The sequence below is a fragment of the Perissodus microlepis genome, chromosome 20 (genome assembly GCF_051167445.1).
Source record: "Perissodus microlepis isolate ML-2025 ecotype Zambia chromosome 20, ASM5116744v1, whole genome shotgun sequence".
Lineage (NCBI taxonomy): Eukaryota > Metazoa > Chordata > Actinopteri > Cichliformes > Cichlidae > Perissodus > Perissodus microlepis.
The window spans coordinates 17,879,448-17,896,948 of NC_140480.1; the positions used below are offsets into that span (position 1 = coordinate 17,879,448).

The window sequence follows — 17,501 nt, forward strand, 5'->3', positions numbered from 1 at the left end:
CAGTCGGACCTCGGGATATCAGAGCGGCCGACTGTGTTGATTAAAAAGGACAATATTACTGGTTTGACCTTTGGGACTTTTTCTTCTGGGGTTGTTCAGGGTGTGTTGATGAGAGCTAATATGCGTAACTTATCTACCTTCATAGTATGTGACCTCTCCCAGGTTGGTATTTTTAAGACTTCTGAGAAAACAGAAGTCTTAAAAATACCAACCTGTGTTTCTTCTGCTTCTTCTGAGCCTGGATTAACTCTCTCTGAGTCTGTTAACCCCGTATCAGCTATCCCAGAGTGTGCTAAAGCTGTGGCTTTCAACCCAGAGACAATTAACCCCAGCTCTGATGATACTAAGACTGTTTTATTTTCCAAGCTGCCACCTCAAGAGACTGTTCAGTGTGCACCCGAATGTTTCATTTCTTGGACTACTGACACTCATTCAAAGACATTAAGTGGTAATGTTGCAGTAATTGAAATGTTCTCCAGGGCCTCCCCAGAGGCTGAGTTTCCTCCCTCAGCTGCCTGTGGACCCCTAGAGACTAAAAATTCAGCATTGCCCGAGTCACCTGCCCAGCTGCCACTAGCTCAGTCTCTAGTGTCACCTGCCCAGCTGCCACTAGCTCAGTCTCCAGTGTCCCGCTACCTGTAGCTCAGTCTCCAGTGTCCCCACTACCTGTAGCTCAGTCTCCAGTGTCCCCGCTACCTGTAGCTCAGTCTCCAGTGTCCCCGCTACCTGTAGCTCAGTCTTTGGTTCTGTCAGCCACTTAACAATCCATCATCTCTATTCAGGGAGATAATCTCATTCCCAACCAGGGTGTTTCTCGTAACTTAGCTGCTTTAGGTGCAGTTATTCACTCCAGGGTCTCCCCAGAGGCTAGGTCTCAGTCCCCAGCTGATTCTGGCCTCCTGAAGGTTAAGCAGTCCCCTAAGAACTGCACCATGTCAGCGCTGCCTGGGCTGAGCCAGGCCCCTGCGCAGCTCAAGTTACCTTTGTGTCAGCCAGAGGTCCCCGCACCTGCTGGTTCTGTTCTGTGCCTGCCAGAGGTCCCCACACCTGTTGGTTCTGATCTGTCTTTGATAGGGGTCTCTGCGCCTGTTAGTTCTCATCCGTCCCCGCTAGAGGTCTCTGTGCCTGCTGGTCCTGTGTCTGTCTTTGCTGGAGGGTCCAGGGGCCCGTTCAGCAGTCTGTCTCAGCTGGAGGGTCCCAGGGGCCGCTGCGGTTGCTACACCACCGTCTGATCCAGCTCGGCCTGTACCACCTCGCCTTCACCGGCCGCTTTCCTGGCCTCTAGCTGGAAGTGATCGCCATCGAGGCCGGCCCCCTGAACGAGCCTTCCGTGTGACCGACCTCCGGACGTGCTCTGTCGCCACATCTGCCTTCCGTGTGGCCGGCCTCCGGACGTGCTCTGTCGCCACATCTGCCTTCCGTGTGGCCGGCCTCCGGGCCTGCTCTGTCGCCATCACTGCCGCGCGTTCGGAATAGAATAGAATAGCTCTTTATTGTCATTGTTACAAAAACAATGGAAAGCAGTTTGGCATCTGTGTGTGTGTGTGAAGTACACAATAGCATAAGTATTTACACAATAACACAAACAAATTTACATTTACACAAGAAAGATATGCACAAGTTATACATACACCTGCATATATACAGATACACCCATGCATACATACATATATGCATGCGTACATACATATATGCATGCGTACATACGTACACACACACATATTTCCACATACACGCTTGCATATATATACACACACATCAGTGATATTGCATATTGAGTGTGTGTGTGTGTGGGGGGGGGGGTTGATATTACACATTGTTGCAACTATAATAAATAGTGTTATAATAAATACAGTTTAATGCAACCAACATTCCTACCTCCTTAAAGTATACATAGAAATACAGTTTATAAATAAGGTTTAATGTCCATGGGTGTTGGCAGTGCAGTTATCCTCCAATCAGGGTTGAGGTAGGGCATGTTTGAAAGCCCGAGGGTAAAAACTTCTATTAAGTCTGTTTGTCTTCGTCTTGATGGACCTGTAGCGTTTACCAGAGGGAAGGGGGGAAAAAGTGAGTGTCCAGGGTGCGAGGGGTCCTTGATGATGATGCTGGCTTTTTGTTGAAGTCTGCCAGTATAAATGTCTTTGAGGGGGGTTTAGTGAGTTGCCCGCTCTGCTGCCCTCACCACCCGCTGCAGTTTCCTCTTGTCCTCCACCGTGCAGCAGTTCAACCAGAGAGTGCAGCAGTAAGTCAGGCTCTCGATGGTGGAGGGGTAGAAGTTTACTAGCAGTCTCTGGGGTAACAGCCTTTGTTGTGCTTTCCCTACCTGGTGGAAATGTTTGTGGACCAGGTAAGGTCAGCCGAGATGTGGACTCTGAGGAACTTAAAGCTTTCTACCCTTTCTACCTCCTCCCCACCAATGTAGAGGGTAGACCAATAAACCTCAGAGCTCTACTTAGGTTTGGAGGTCAAAGCAATTTTTGTATCACCACGCACTAATTTATTTTATTATATTAATACAGGTCCTGCTTTTTACTTTCTTTCTTTGAATGCTTTTCTGAGCCTGTATGTTCACTTTTATTTGAGTCAATAGGTTCAATAAGTACTTTTACTTTTACCTGAGTATTTTTAACAAGTATCTGGTGTTCTATGTCAGTAAACAGTGTCTATACTTTTGCCACCTGCACTGATTTCATGATTTATTTCATGTATTTATGAAATGAACACTAAGAACTTGTTCTATTTAGTCCTAATTCAGACCAACACTAGCCACATGAAAACAACAATAAATCTACAGTATTCATATAATTCAGATTATGGATAGATTCACAGCTAAGTTTAAAACTTACCATGATCTCCATTGAGGTCCATCGTGATGTACCCCAGTACATGGACATGCCTTGGTTGATCACATAGGTCATTGCTCTTACTGTCTCTACCAAAACAAAAATATGTAAAGTTTCAACGACAAACTTTAAGATTGCTTTTTGAAGAAAACAGAGCGAACAAAGCTCAGGTAAGATGAAATAGTATTTATGCTCGTCCTTGTCTATGTTTATTAAGGCCTAGGATTTAGTAAGCTGCTAAATCAACCTACTGACATACCAGGCTAGATTGTTTACTTATCCAGCACTTATTCATATCAAATAGAAAATTATACTGGAGGCATTTTTCAGGATTCAGTATCTTGCGAAAGGACACTTTGACATGTAGACAAGCAGAGGACTGAGCCAACAACCATCCAATTCACTCTACCTCTGGAACCACAGCTGCCCAAGTATAAAATAGATCATTCTACTGGAAAACAATTTTTCAAATTTCTCCTACCCACCTACTCCCCAAAGTATAAAGCAACATTCAATAAAATCACAAAGCTGTATCCTATCACAAGAACAATCAATCCATAGTCAGAAATGATGATAATAATAATAATAATAATAATAATATCTCCAAAAGTTGATTCTGTTCATCTGGACGTAGCGTTTCGTGGGAGAAACGTTTCGTCACTCATCCAAATGACTTCTTCAGTCTCAGCTGACTGCAGGTTTCCCCAAATCTTATAAACAGTAAATTTGCATAATGACTGAAACCAGCCCACTGAAGGAACAATGGACTGGGAGGTCAGTTCCTTAATCATAATTATGTAAATTCTCATGACCATTGATCAACAACCACTGACCAAAACCCACTGATCAAAGACCACTTATCAATGGCCATGAGTACCATTCACAGAGAGTTGGGGAATGGCTGCAATCACAGCATTGTAAGATGGCGAAAGATGTACCCTTAGGCCCCCTCCTCGATTCAGAGATGGTCTTTCCCTTTTCACGTAAATGAAAAGTTTCTGGCTTCGATCCTCAACCCGCTGGTGGGCAGCTCTGAACACCACATCCAGAACACCCTGGATTTTGTTGAGAAGGTGAGAGATGTCATTATGGAGGCAGATGAAACCATGGTCTCGTACGACGTTACATCTCTCTCTTCACTTGCATCCCAGTCACAGAAGCGTTGGAGGTAGTCCGTAAGAGATTACAGGATGACACCAACCTCAGCAACAGGACCACTCTCAGCATCGACCAAGTGTGTTTGCTTTTGGAACTGTGTCTTCATTCCATGTACTTCACATACAAGGGTCAGTTCTACAGGCAGAAACATGGGTGTGCCATGGGCTCCCCAGTTTCACAATTTACTTTCCTGGATGATTGAGAATGCATCAAGAAATAATAATAATAATAATAATAATAATAATAATAATAATAACGAAGTTTAATACATTAAGGCTTCATTAAAACACATTCAACATGTGTTTAAGACACAATCAACATTCAGTAATATTTTGATATTAAACAGTGGTTGTAAATATTTCGCATTCTTTCATTTTTTTTTTCTGTAGTAAACTAATAGAATTTACACTGATAGGTCTTTGGGGCTAGTCTCTTTGTCCCTGTTATTCTGTATAATTACGGTTTGACACCTGTGGGCCATGAGGGCCACGAGGCACATCATAGATTATTATTGAAGACACCAGGGACTACTGTTATCCATGTAAATCTCAGTTACAATACAGCTTCCCACCGCTTGGTAGGAGTTGTTTTGTCAGCCTCAATAAGCAAACAGAAGAAGACACTCTGCCTGCTGTTTGCAGTTAGAAAAATATATGGAGTTCTTAAAATGCAAAAATGAAGATAAAAGGGACAACTTCCCCTCCCAAAAGTCAAAACTTTTTCCCAAGTACAACCCTGACTTCCTGAAGTATGGGTTTGTGAACAGAGGAAACGCGGCGTACCCATGAGCCCAATGTGTGGAGTGTAGACTAATTCTATCCAACAAAGCACTGAAGTCTTCAAAATTAAAACGGCATCTCAAAACCAAACATCCCACGCTCTCAAGAAAGCCAGTGGAATATTTCAAGAGAAAAGAAAATTCAACTAAATTCAGTTTCATTTATTTAGCGCCAAATCATAACAACAATCACCTCAAGGCACTTTATATTGTAAGGACTGCAGATACAGAAACGGTCTGTTGTGTCACTCACTCACTGCTTTAAAAGCTAGCTACCTCAAATCCAGACTTGTGGCACAGAGTAAAAAGTCTTTCATTATAGCAGAGGAGCTGATTTTGCCTGCTGCTGTACATATGTGTCGTAAGATGATCGGAGAGGCTGCTACAAAGAACCTATTGACTATCCCACTCTCAGACGACACTGTGAGCCACCATATCATGGACATGGCCTTAGACATACAGCATTAGATTCTGGAAAGAATAAAAAGTAGTCAATTTTTCCATTTTTTTTCTCAATTTTTCCGAATGGTGCATTGCTGCTGGGGTTTTTTTCCTTATCGCTGGAAGAGCTGTTTTTTTGAGAGCTACCAACACGAGCTACGGCTCAGGAATGTTTCCGCTGCATTGACAACTACTTCACTAAGAATGACCTGGACTGGCAGAACTGTGGTGGGCTGTCAGTAATGGTGCAGCTTCAATGACTGGCAGGCATCACGGCATCACAAGGCAGATTGGATTCGGGAGACAGACACTATCTCTACTTTTAAGATTAGGCTTAAAACTTTCCTTTTTGCTAAAGCATATAGTTAGGGCTGGACCAGGTGGCCCTGAATCCTCCCTTAGTTATTCTGCGATAGACGTAGGCTGCCGGGGATTCCCATGATGCATTGAGTTTTTTCTTTCCAGTCACCTTTCTCACTCACTATGTGTTAATAGACCTCTCCGCATTGAATCATATCTGTTACTAATCTCTGTCTCTCTTCCACAGCATGTTTTTATCCTGTTTTCCTTCTCTCACCCCAACCGGTCGCAGCAGATGGCCGCCCCTCCCTGAGCCTGGTTCTGCCGGAGGTTTCTTCCTGTTAAAAGGGAGTTTTTCCTTCCCACTGTCACCAAAGTGCTTGCTCATAGGGGGTCATATGATTGTTGGGTTTTTCTCTGTATCTACTGTACAATATGAAGCGTCTTGAGGCGACCTTTGTTGTGATTTGGCACTATATAAATAAAATTGAATTGAATTGAATAGATTCTTGATATTGCACCAGAAGCTAAATGGACCCACTGTTTTCTCCACCGTGAAAGTAGGGCTGGGTATCGTCACTGATTTCTAGAATGGATTCGATTCCGATTCATATGGTCCCAAATTGATTTGATCCATGATTCGATTCAATTCTATTTGAATCAGGGAAATTTTGCCTCAGACAGTCAGAAGTATTATAATTCTAATCACGCATCAGTACATTTCCATATTTTTATATCTATAAAAAGAAAGCTAACACTTGCAAGACTTTATCAAAGGTGTAAGCATCACAGCAGATGCCTTTGTGTCAAAGTAACTGAGGATAAAACACAGAAAAACATGAAGGAAATTTTCCTGGCCTGGGATTTTATAGCAGATAACTTTAAAAATATTCTGCAGTAGATCAAAAACGAAAGAAAACCATTAATCAACATATGAACATTACCCGATGCTGCTGAAGTGCCGCAGATCAAAGTCACAGAGGTTTTATTAGAGACACAGCTAAGCGTTTTGCAATTTTGCATAATTTTAAAAAGTTTGAATTTGTTCAGTAGCCTATTGAACAGCAGAAATGAGGCTTTCTTTTGGAAGTAAGTGAAAGGAAAAAAAACAGCAGCCGACAGCGCTGTAAACAACTTGTGTGTAATAAGAAAGCGAATAATACAGAAAAAAGAGATTTTAGACGGGAAACTGTTCTTGAAGGACAGAGAGAGAGAGAAAGAGAGCTCTGCATGAAGTGTGATTTTTATTGTGGTGAAAGCAACACAGCAATTGATGATGATATTTATGTGAAGCGTAGTTTGGATCTTCTTTTGCTGCTGGTTCAGTCAATATTGTTTGGAGAGAGATAAAACCTGCAGCTTCAGAATCTAGCGCAAAAAGGGTGTAAACACATAGCGTGCACCCGCCGAAACATCAGAATCAGTGAGCTGTCGGCTTTCAGCCCCGACCCTGTCCGTGCCGTCGGGACAGAAAGGCGACATCTCACTGATTCTGATCCGTTGGCGGGTCCGCGTTTTGTGTTAACGTCTTTGTGCAGAATCCGTGTCTGCTCTCATTTACTGTTTTAGCTGTTTGGTGGTTGTTGAAATTTTGTGAGGTTTAACCTGAGATTCTGGCGTTTCGGGCAAAATAAATTTATATTAAAAAATCGATTCAGGATTTTAATGAATCGATATCATGTTATCCAAGCTAGAATCGATTTTAATCGATAAATTGATAATCAAAACCCACCCCTACGTAAAAGCCTTGCAGCAAAAAAGATGTCACTAGAGTTGCATGAGGTGATGGATGAATTTTCTGTGGATCCCACTGAAAATTATGGAATTCCAGCTTCAGGAAGTTCCCACTGACAGCACTTTAAAGTTCCATTGGGGCAAACTAAACCTGGGCTCCTTCTGGATTGCTGTCTCAAAGAAGTACCTATGTCTGACACTGGGAGCTGATAAAACTTGTTTTTCCATTCACAACTACATATCTGTGTGAATCAAAATTTTTCATTGTGGCCACAACCAAGCTCAAAGCCCGGAGCAGACTCAGAGTAACACTAGAAGGTACTCTGAGCTTCACCCAGACTGGATCTGATCGTTAGTGATGTGCGGATCGATCCTGAAATATCGATTCCTCTGATACCAATCATTTATGTTCTAGAATCGATTCTCACATTAAAATATCGATATTTTAGTAATTTAGGGTAAATTTGTAGTTTATCATTAACAGGAACACAGTGGAAAGAAACTATAACATTCAGATTGTCTACATTCAAAGGAACTACTTCCTCTTCCGCCTTTCATAGTCATGTGCGAAATACGGCTGTATAAAAGTCTCGCAGCCCCTTGGCGTGCGCACTCACAACAATGGCTGAGCGTAATTGTAGTCATGTGTGGACGTATTTTACCTCCACAAACAGCTGAGACGTGGTTTGCAATACATGTGGCAAAAAAGTGAGGTGTTGTGGCCATACTTGCCAACCTTGAGACCTCAGAATTAGGGAGACATTCAAAAGACATTTTACAGTGTTTATTTATCGGGTAAAATACGTTAAATGTCACCATTATTATTGGCCGACCCGGAAACAGCGGGGGTGTCCAAATTCAAAGGCTGCTTCCACCTGAGGACCCGGCCTTCGCGGTCTAAAGAAAGCCGGGTAGTACGTCACAAGCTCCCTGCCGTCTGCTCCTTGCTATCTAAAATATAACAGGGCGCTGACGTAAACTCTCGACCATCTCACACTTTGTTTAATTAGTTTTCTGTTTGACGTTTATTCAGCTGTGTGAAAACCCCGGAGGAACCCTCCTGAGGGATTAATAAAGTTACATTTAATTTAATCTAATCTAATAACTCAGCCAAACCGATTTACTCACGAACAAATAAAACACTGAAAAAGCCAAACAATAACATTTTAAAGTTATCAAAGTGACTTATATATCATGTTTAACCCGAGTAATGAAAGACCGCGGGGGTTTGAAAACGATGTGTCGATCGTCTCAGATATTTGAAGTTTACACAGCTACATTCTCACCTGAAAATATGTTAAAAGTTTTTTTGCGACCCAGAAAGAGAAATAAGAGTAATATTAAAACTAAGTAGCTGCCGCCATTGGTGGAAACTAGAATTGGCTGGACCGCGCTATGAATTCTGCAACATGGTTTTTCAACTTTGTTGTCCGGGTGGAAAATCGGGAGAAATTTGGGAGAATGGTGGCTCCGGGAGATTTTCGGGGGGACACTGAAATTCGTGATTGTCCTGGAAAAATCAGCAGGGTTGGCATGTATGGTTGTGGCAACATCACTAACCTTGTCAAACACCTCAGAGTAAATCATATCACAGAATATGACGAGCGTATGTTGAGGCGACCTGAAGAGGAGGACAGGGACAGGTGCTGCTAGGGCGAGCCAGACGTCTCTCACGGAGTTCTTTAGTGCTGCAGGCAGGCAAGGTGTTCAAAATGCGCACAACTTCCGTTTTTTTATTTCTATATGATGAACTTTGCATTATTAAGTGATAAGAACAAGTAATCTGATGTCCTGTAATCATTATGATGCTATAATTTGAGATACAATAAATAAAATAAGTTTTTGTACAAAGTATCGGTATCGGATCAGTATTGTCGATACCACCCTGAATATTACTTGGTATCGGAAAGGAAATCAGTGGTATCGCACATCACTACTTATCGTGTCTCAGAGGCAGGCTCAAATGTTTCTTTAGGAGGTGAATATTAAAGGGGAGTTACAGCTTGCCAAAAAATGGACTGTTGTGAATGTTTGTTGTTGTTCATTTGTCTCAAATATAAAGAGTAACTTCTGGTTCTGCCAATGAAAAAAAGGTGTACTGCTGAAGCATCTTTTAGATTCACTCACAGATTATAAGGCTATAATTCATTTGCACTTTATTTACATTTTATAACAGTTTATTTATTCATTTACTTAGAAAATTATTTTGAATGTATTTATTTTATCAACACATTATTTATCCAATTTCTATTTTTGCCTTTTTCCCTTGTCTCTTTTAACGTATACTTCATTGATCCCTGTGGGTGAAGCACTGGCAGCCACTGGGCACCCGGGGAGTAGTGTGTAGGGACGGTACCTTGCTCAAGGTAGCCAGTCAGTGGATTTGAACCCTCGACCTTCCGATCATGGGGCCACCACTCTACCTACCGAGCTATCCCTGACCCTATAAAACTGGAGATGCTGGGGATTGAACCCAGGACCTCATACATGCAAAGCATGCGCTCTATATCTGAGCTTTGTAAGTGAATATAAAAAGAATGGTATAAAATGCTACATGGGAAAGCAGACAAACAATGATGAAGTTTATTTAAATAAGGGCTATAACACTAGCCCTGTAGTGGGTAGGAGGATTAGTATCCACATACCTTCAATAGGTGTATTGGGATCTGGTCGATTCGCAAAAACGATGTCTACATACTCCAGCTGAAGCCTGTCAAGTGATGCTTTCAGACCTGTTTTATAAAGAGAAGTTTGTGTATATAAATGGTAAATGGCCTGTATTAGTATAGTGCTTTACTTAGTCCCTATGAACCCCAAAGCGCTTTACACTACATCCAGTCATCCACCCATTCACACACTGGTGATGGCAAGCTACATTGTAGCCACAGCTGCCTTGGGGCGCACTGACAGAGGCGAGGCTGTCGGTCCCTCTGACCACCACCAGTAGGCAAAGGGTGAAGTGTCTTGCCCAAGGACACAACGACCGAGACTGTCAGAGCCAGGGCTCGAACCGGCAACCTTCCGATTACAAGACGAACTGCCAACTCTTGAGCCACGATCAATAGCCTGGTTGCAATGACATTTTTTAACTGTATGTTTAAGCTTGGAACAGACATTCATGCAATATAATGAAGTAAATGCAGAATAGACACAATGAATGTATGCTTAAATTCAAAGAGAATTTGAATAGTTTTCTTCAGTCTTTTGACACAGGTTCTCTCCTGTGAAATACAAAACCTATATACTAATAGGTAAGTATACACTCATATATAATATACAGGGTGGGCCATTTATATGGAAACACCGTAATAACATGGGAATGGTTGGTGATATTAAAGTCCTGTTTGTGGCACATTAGTATATGTGAGGGGGCAAACTTCTCAAGATGGGTGGTGACCATGGTGGCCATTTAGAAGTCGGCCATCTTGGACACAACTTTTGTTTTTTCAATAGGAAGTGAGATTTCAATGCAAGCAGTGTTGGGTAAGTTACTTTAAAAAAGTAATTAATTACTAATTACTAATTACTTAGTCAATATTGTATTTAAAATACTTATCTAATTACTGTGTCAGAAAAGTAACTTAATTACTAAATAAGTAATTAAACTAAATACTTCTTAAAATCCCTATAAATCTTGAGTGGACAAACAATAGAAATTAAACTCTTTCAATAATAAATAATTTTTTTTAAAGACGGAGACTCTACAGTATGCAGCAGTAGCATGTCTTCCACAATGTAGCCTGCAAACTTTTTCAAGCTCACCTTCAGATGCTTTCTGTGCTGCTGAAGTAAAATCAAGTTTTGCCTGCTTAGCTGGAGTTGCCGCGGTGGATGATGAACAAGGATCACTCAGAAGTGTTCGTCTATGCTCTCGTTTCAGAAAAGTGAAGAGACGGGAATATGTCAGTTTCATAAAACAGCCACATGCTTCAGCCGAGTCCGACATCTTCCGCTTTAGAATACAACTATGCAGCAAACTGGCGCGAAATGACGTGCACCTGCACTACAACGATGTTAAAGCGGCAGAGTTTACTTCTACATTTAGAAGATAAATTATTGAAATTAAATAATGATATTCAGCGAGTTTAATTATTTTACAATGTAACGCAAGTACATTGTAAGTAACTGTAATTAAAATACCTAAAAATGAACAGTAATTAGTTACTCTACTTTTTCAGTGAAAAAGTAATTTATTTACAGTAACGCGTTACTTAGTAACGCATTACACCCAACACTGAATGCAAGACACCCTACGAGACCACCCATCTCCCATGCTACAGATAGCAAACTGCTTGCTAAGTTCCGTGAAACTGGTTCAGTGTTGGATTTGCCAAAATGTGGATGCAAGAAAACTTTCACTAATGAAGAAACATCAGTGGCTGTCCTAGCTTCATTCAGCAAGAGCCCACAGTGTAGCACTCGCCGCATGTCACTGGAGAGTGGCAATAGTCGAACATCCCTTCGGCGGATATTAGCTACTCACAAATGGCACCCTTACAAACTCCAGCTACTGCAGCATCTCAACGAGGATGACCCCGATCTGGGTCACAGAATTTGCAGAATGGGAAAAACAAAAATTGGAACAGGACCCTCAGTTCACACAGAAGATTTTGTTCAGTGATGAGGCAAACTTTTATGTGAATGGTGAAGTTAACAAACAAAACCACCACTATTGGTCTGACACTAACCCACATTGGATGGATCCCTCCAAGACTGTTGGAACAACAAAAGTGATGGTTTGGTGTGGTATGTGGTATATGGGGTACAACGATAATGGGTCCATTCTTCATCAATGGAAACCTCAAGGCCACTGGATATTTGAAATTGCTACATGATGATGTATTTCCCTCTTTATGCACTGAAGCTGGCACGTTCCCTGAGTTTTTCCAGCAAGATGTTGCACCACAACATTATGGGTGCCAGGTCCGAGCATTCCTAGATGAACAGTTTCCTGGAAAGTGGATTGGTCGTCGTGGGCCAGTTGAATGGCCTCCAAGGTCTCCCGATCTGACCCCCTTAGACATTTATCTTTGGGGTCACCTGAAGGCAATTGTCTATGGTGTGAAGATATGAGATGTGCAGCACCTGTTAGGAGCTGGTTATGTGGTGTTTTTGTCTGTGTGTGTTTTTTGGTGCCTCCCTCTTTGTATAGGTAGGCGGGGCAGTGAGTCACTGAACCTGGCACACCTGTTACTCATCAGATGCATTCTTCAGAAATGTTCTTTAGGAGCTACCTAAGAAGACTAGTGTCGGAGTATTGACGTTTTTTGGAGAGTCTGTAATTCTGCCCCTGCCTGCTGGAGCCGTTGGATTATTTCTGGTGACTGTAAGGAGTTTTGTTTCCTCCCCAGGATTTCGCCTCGTCTGGTTTGTTTCCGTCAGGTTTTGGCAACAACCAGTACCAAGTAAGCTCTCCAACTCTCTGTAAAGTCTCCTTTAAGCTTTTCTCGGTTATCGGGCAAGACCCTCCTGATTCTCACGTCCCTCTCCTTTTAGATCGAGTGCACTTCCTGTGTGTGTTTTCGTCTCCTGCACGTCCTGGCTCCGCGTCCCCATTCATATGCTGTTGTACATTCTCTGTCCTTGTAAAACCTCCCCTTCACTGTAAATAAACTTTCTTCACCGCAACTCTGCCTCCGTGCGTTCTGCTCCCTGGGTCCATCTGCATTTGTCATAACAGCACCTGAAACTACGGATACTGGATGCCTGTGCTGGCATTTCTCCTGCGGTGTTGCTATCAGTGTGTGAAGAGTGGGAGAAGAGGGTTGCATTGACAATCCAACACAATGGGCAGCACATTGAACACATTTTATAAGTAGTCAGAAACTTGTAAATAACTCATGAAAGAATAAAGTTACGTTGAAACCAAGCACACTATTGTTTTTCTTGTGACATTACCAATAAGTTTGATGTGTCACATGGCCCTCTTCCTATTGAAAAAACAAAAGTTGTGTCCAAGATGGCCGACTTCTAAATGGCCAACATGGTCACCACCCATCTTGAGGTGTTTGCCCCCTCACATATACTAATGTGCCACAAACAGGACTTTAATATCACCAACCATTCCCATGTTATTACGGTGTATCCATATAAATGGCCCACCCTGTATATTAGTGCTATCAAACAATTAAAATGTTTAATTTTATTCATCACAGGGTTACTGTGGATTAATTTTGATTATTCACAATTAAATATCATTCACTTTTATTCTATATTAATCACATTTCATTTTGCATGAACAAACAGACTCGAGAAAAAAGGGAAAATATACGCACTTAGCATGTTTATTGAACATCTTGAACATTCATGCTAACAAAAAACTCTCTTTGTCATTCTTGGGGACGCACTTCAATTCCTTCAAATGAGGAACCAAAGCCATACACAGCACGTGAAAAAAGTAACAGTACACCTTGTGTCAAAATTTGATTGATGACCCTAGCCTTGACCTTTTGACCTTACCGGAAGTACTCCGGAAGTGACTAATCGAATCCAGATGTGTGACTAATTTGATCCATATGCGTGACGAATTGCATCCGGTCGGGGAAGTACTCCAGAAGTGACTAATTTGATGTGACGAATTCCATCCGGCAAGAAAAAAACATTTATGTTTTGTCCAGAGAGGGAGGGGGTCGGTGGAGGGATGGTTGAGGAAAAGTTCAAGGATAATTCTGATCAGAGAGGGAGGGGGGTCATTCCAGGGGCATGAAAAGTTCAGGGGGGGTAACACAGCAGATTTCGGATGAATCAGTGGAGATCAGAACGCATGCTGCATAGAGAGACAGAATGATCGCAGCAGTTAGTTTTTCACAGACAAGAGTTGAACTCATAGTTTGAATTCTGTTTAGTACATTGTTTAAATGATTCAGTCTCTATTATTAGCATCAATATTATGGCAAAGATCTTGATAAACATTTTCACCTACAAATGTAACTACTTTCTTGGTAAAGACTGAGGGCTATTTCTTTTTACAATAGCGGCTTTAGATTTATTTTACTTTCTTATATTAACCTTATTACAGATGCAATAAAATAAAAACCTTTCAGATTATCTGACTAATAATGGATTACATTTATATAGCGCCTCAAATTCATTCACTCTCACATCCACACACTGGTGGAGGCAAGCTACACCAGTGCTTGTAATGAAAAAAGAAGGACTTTCTATTGCTTGTAACCTACAGAGTACCGTGCAAAGAATTTCATACAGACCTCCCACTCATCTCCTTGTATGTGTAAAAATAACCCTTAGTTAAAAAAAGCATCGCGCCCATATTCAGAACTCGATGCTATTTAGCATCCCAAATAATTTTATTGAAGCTATTTTACCCCTCTGTGGTAAAGAGTTTTCTTTTTTTTTAGAGTCACTTTTACGACAGGTTTATTATTTTTTAAGAGATTGAGAGAAAGAGAGAGAGAGAGAATCGATCAAATTTTTCTACAACACGTTATACCACTCCGGGTCTGGAGGGGCGATATAGCATGGACCAGTCGGATGACTACATCGGATGGAAGCATGACCGGAAGCGTGGCAGGGACTTTCCCAGTAACCGGAAGCGTACCAGGGACTTTCCCTTTGACCTTCATCCTGCTCCATGATCAACCATTAAATGTTTCCTAAATATTGCTGTAATGTAACAACAAAGTTAGTTTGTTAAGATCAGACAGGGGTCCGGTTCCAAAACATTCCTTACACATTCCCGCAGACTTGAGTTGTCACCGAATTAGCTTCTGTGGGACAAATAAGCTTCAGGGACTGACTTGTTTTTTAGAACTGACCTTTAGAGGCCTTTGACACTTGGATGTTAGCTTTATTTTTACCCAAAGAGAAATTTGACCCTCAGAAACTAATATCAGATAAAAACAAAACAAAAAAAAAAAACACAATGCTGTTTAGTTGTGGCAAACAGTAACCACTTACCTTAACTTTGACGTTTTTTTTCTCAGCCATTTATTCTGAAAAGAAATAAACATGTTACAAGGACAGATATGGACAGTTTCGAGACAATGCACATTGCAGAGTACATGAATGAGAAGTAGGAATTACTCCTCTCTATACTTACACTCCTCCCTAACAAATGCCAAGTCATCATCTCCATATTGTGTGTATGTGTGTGTGTGTGTATTTTTCCCACTTTTCGAGTTTCATTGGAGTGTACTCAAGTGCACAAGATGGAAAACAGTGTATTAGTTTTTTAAGCCATTCACCGAGTCCCCGGTCTAGCTACGTCAAGATGCCATTCATTTAAGAGATTAATTTTTTTAATTTAAATTGTGCTAACTCACTTTGTTCAACACAGCCCGGAGCAACATTAAAAATAAAACATATTAGAACTCATTTTTGTCGGACACAAGAACAACTCGAGCATCTTTTTCGGGAGCCGAACTAGGGCTTACAAGTTTGCCGTGCAAGGGTCCAGACACTCCCACAGCACAGACTTTGCTATCCGCACAGAGCGTTTCTGGTGTGGCTTAGGCAAAAGAGACATTACAGCGTGTTTCTCTGCTCCCGGTAAGCATGTCTGTTGTAGCCTGCGCTTTAAAAATGCCTCTTTGATTATTCAAACAGTGTTTTAAAATGTGACTCATTTGTTATCCAAAATATTTTATCTGTGTTACTGATTTAAAATATACATATACATATATATCTATATATATATATATATCTATATATATATATTAGGGGTGCAACGATATTCGTATCAATATTGAACCGTTCGATACAGTGCTTTCGGTTCGGTACGCATATCTATCGAACAATACAAAATTTTTAATTTATTTTATCAACTTTTCTTCTGACGATGCTATCTGTGTTGAGAGCTCAGTGGATCTGCGTTCGACTACTCCGCCTAGGCTGCACTGTCGAGCGCAGATCCACTGAGTACAGCGGAAGCTAGCAAGACAGAAGCTGAGCTCGTTGCAACATGGCAAATTTAACCTCCCCCACCCTCATTCAGATCTGGCCTTTGGAACTATTTTGGTCTTCATGTGAAGTATGACCCTGAAGGTAAGCGCGTCATGGACAAAAGTAAAACAGTATGTCGGATGTGCCACCCAATGCTCAATTACATGGGTGGGAACCAGTGGCGGTCCTAGCCTGTTTGGCACCCTGGGCGAACACTCCCTCTGGCGCCCCCCCCCCCACACACACACACACAAAGCATATTAAGGATTGTACATTAACATAAAACTGTTGTATACACACACACACACACACACTAACACACACACACATGAAGAGAGAGAGAGTATGCATTGTATGCAAACGGCTATCAGCCATCATAATTCGTCATACAATGAGAACAGGAAGAATCAACAATTGACAATGACTAATTGATATTAAAATCTGTAACATAATGTATTGTTTGGAGTTTAGTCTGTTACTGTTGCTATTTTTACCATTTCTTCTTGGAGCAACTGTAATCCACATAATTTCCTTAGGGATTAATAAAGTATTCTGATTCTGATTGTTTCAGGATGACCTGCCATTATCCAATGACACATCTGCTTACCTGTATCTTTTGCTCGTTTCTCCTCCTCTTCTTTTGTATTTTTTCTAAACTGAGCACCTGATGGCTTTGAACTTTTCTTGTCCATCTTCCATTGGTTTTAATTTTGCACTCCAGTATGAACACAAATCCCCCAACTCGAGGATCACCACAACATGATCTAACAGACCTACACCTTAGTTCACAGATTCACTTTGTCTAGGGTGCATTTCTGAGATTTCACACAACCCAATGAATACATAATGGGCTTGGATTTACAACATTATAAATGAAATGTGCTCTATTTGGAAGCAGCGTGGCCCCTCCCCTTTCGACGGCTTGTGTGTGAGACTTTAAATCATCAAACTGTAAATTTTAAATTGTTATTGATCCCTTTACCCCGAGTCCTAAAGTGTATATTTATTTTCTTACTCTTCTTATATTTATTGTTTGTTTACTTGCACTGCTGTAACTGGAGCCTCGTCGTCTCGTCTCTCTATATACTGTACTGTAGCGGAGATGACAATAAAGTTTACTTTGACTTCAGCAGCGAGCAGGCGCACCGAGAGCTCTCGCGCTCACTTTTCGTGTACAGAATTTCGAAAAAACATCGGTGCAAATTATAAGTCTGTATTATAATGTCTGGTGTTTTCGTGTTTGTTGGTTTGTTTTTATTTTGTTTTACTTTGTGAGTTGGTTATTAGATGCTGCTCCAGCCGGTCAGAAAATCCCCCGCCGCCCCGCCCTCTCTTCTCTGCGC

At 41.4% G+C, this 17,501-nt stretch overlaps 1 protein-coding gene across 1 annotated transcript in view; it reads right to left on the bottom strand.

The window, feature by feature from the left end:
• Positions 1–17,501, bottom strand: part of LOC146364362 (voltage-gated potassium channel subunit beta-2-like) — a 196,451-nt gene that overhangs the window by 40,015 nt on the left and 138,935 nt on the right. The window contains exons 9-10 of the mRNA XM_084916417.1: positions 9,903–9,989; positions 2,850–2,935 (exon numbers count right to left, since the gene is read on the bottom strand). Of these exons, the coding sequence (XP_084772543.1) occupies positions 2,850–2,935; positions 9,903–9,989 (173 nt within the window). The remainder of the gene's footprint in view (positions 1–2,849; positions 2,936–9,902; positions 9,990–17,501) is intronic.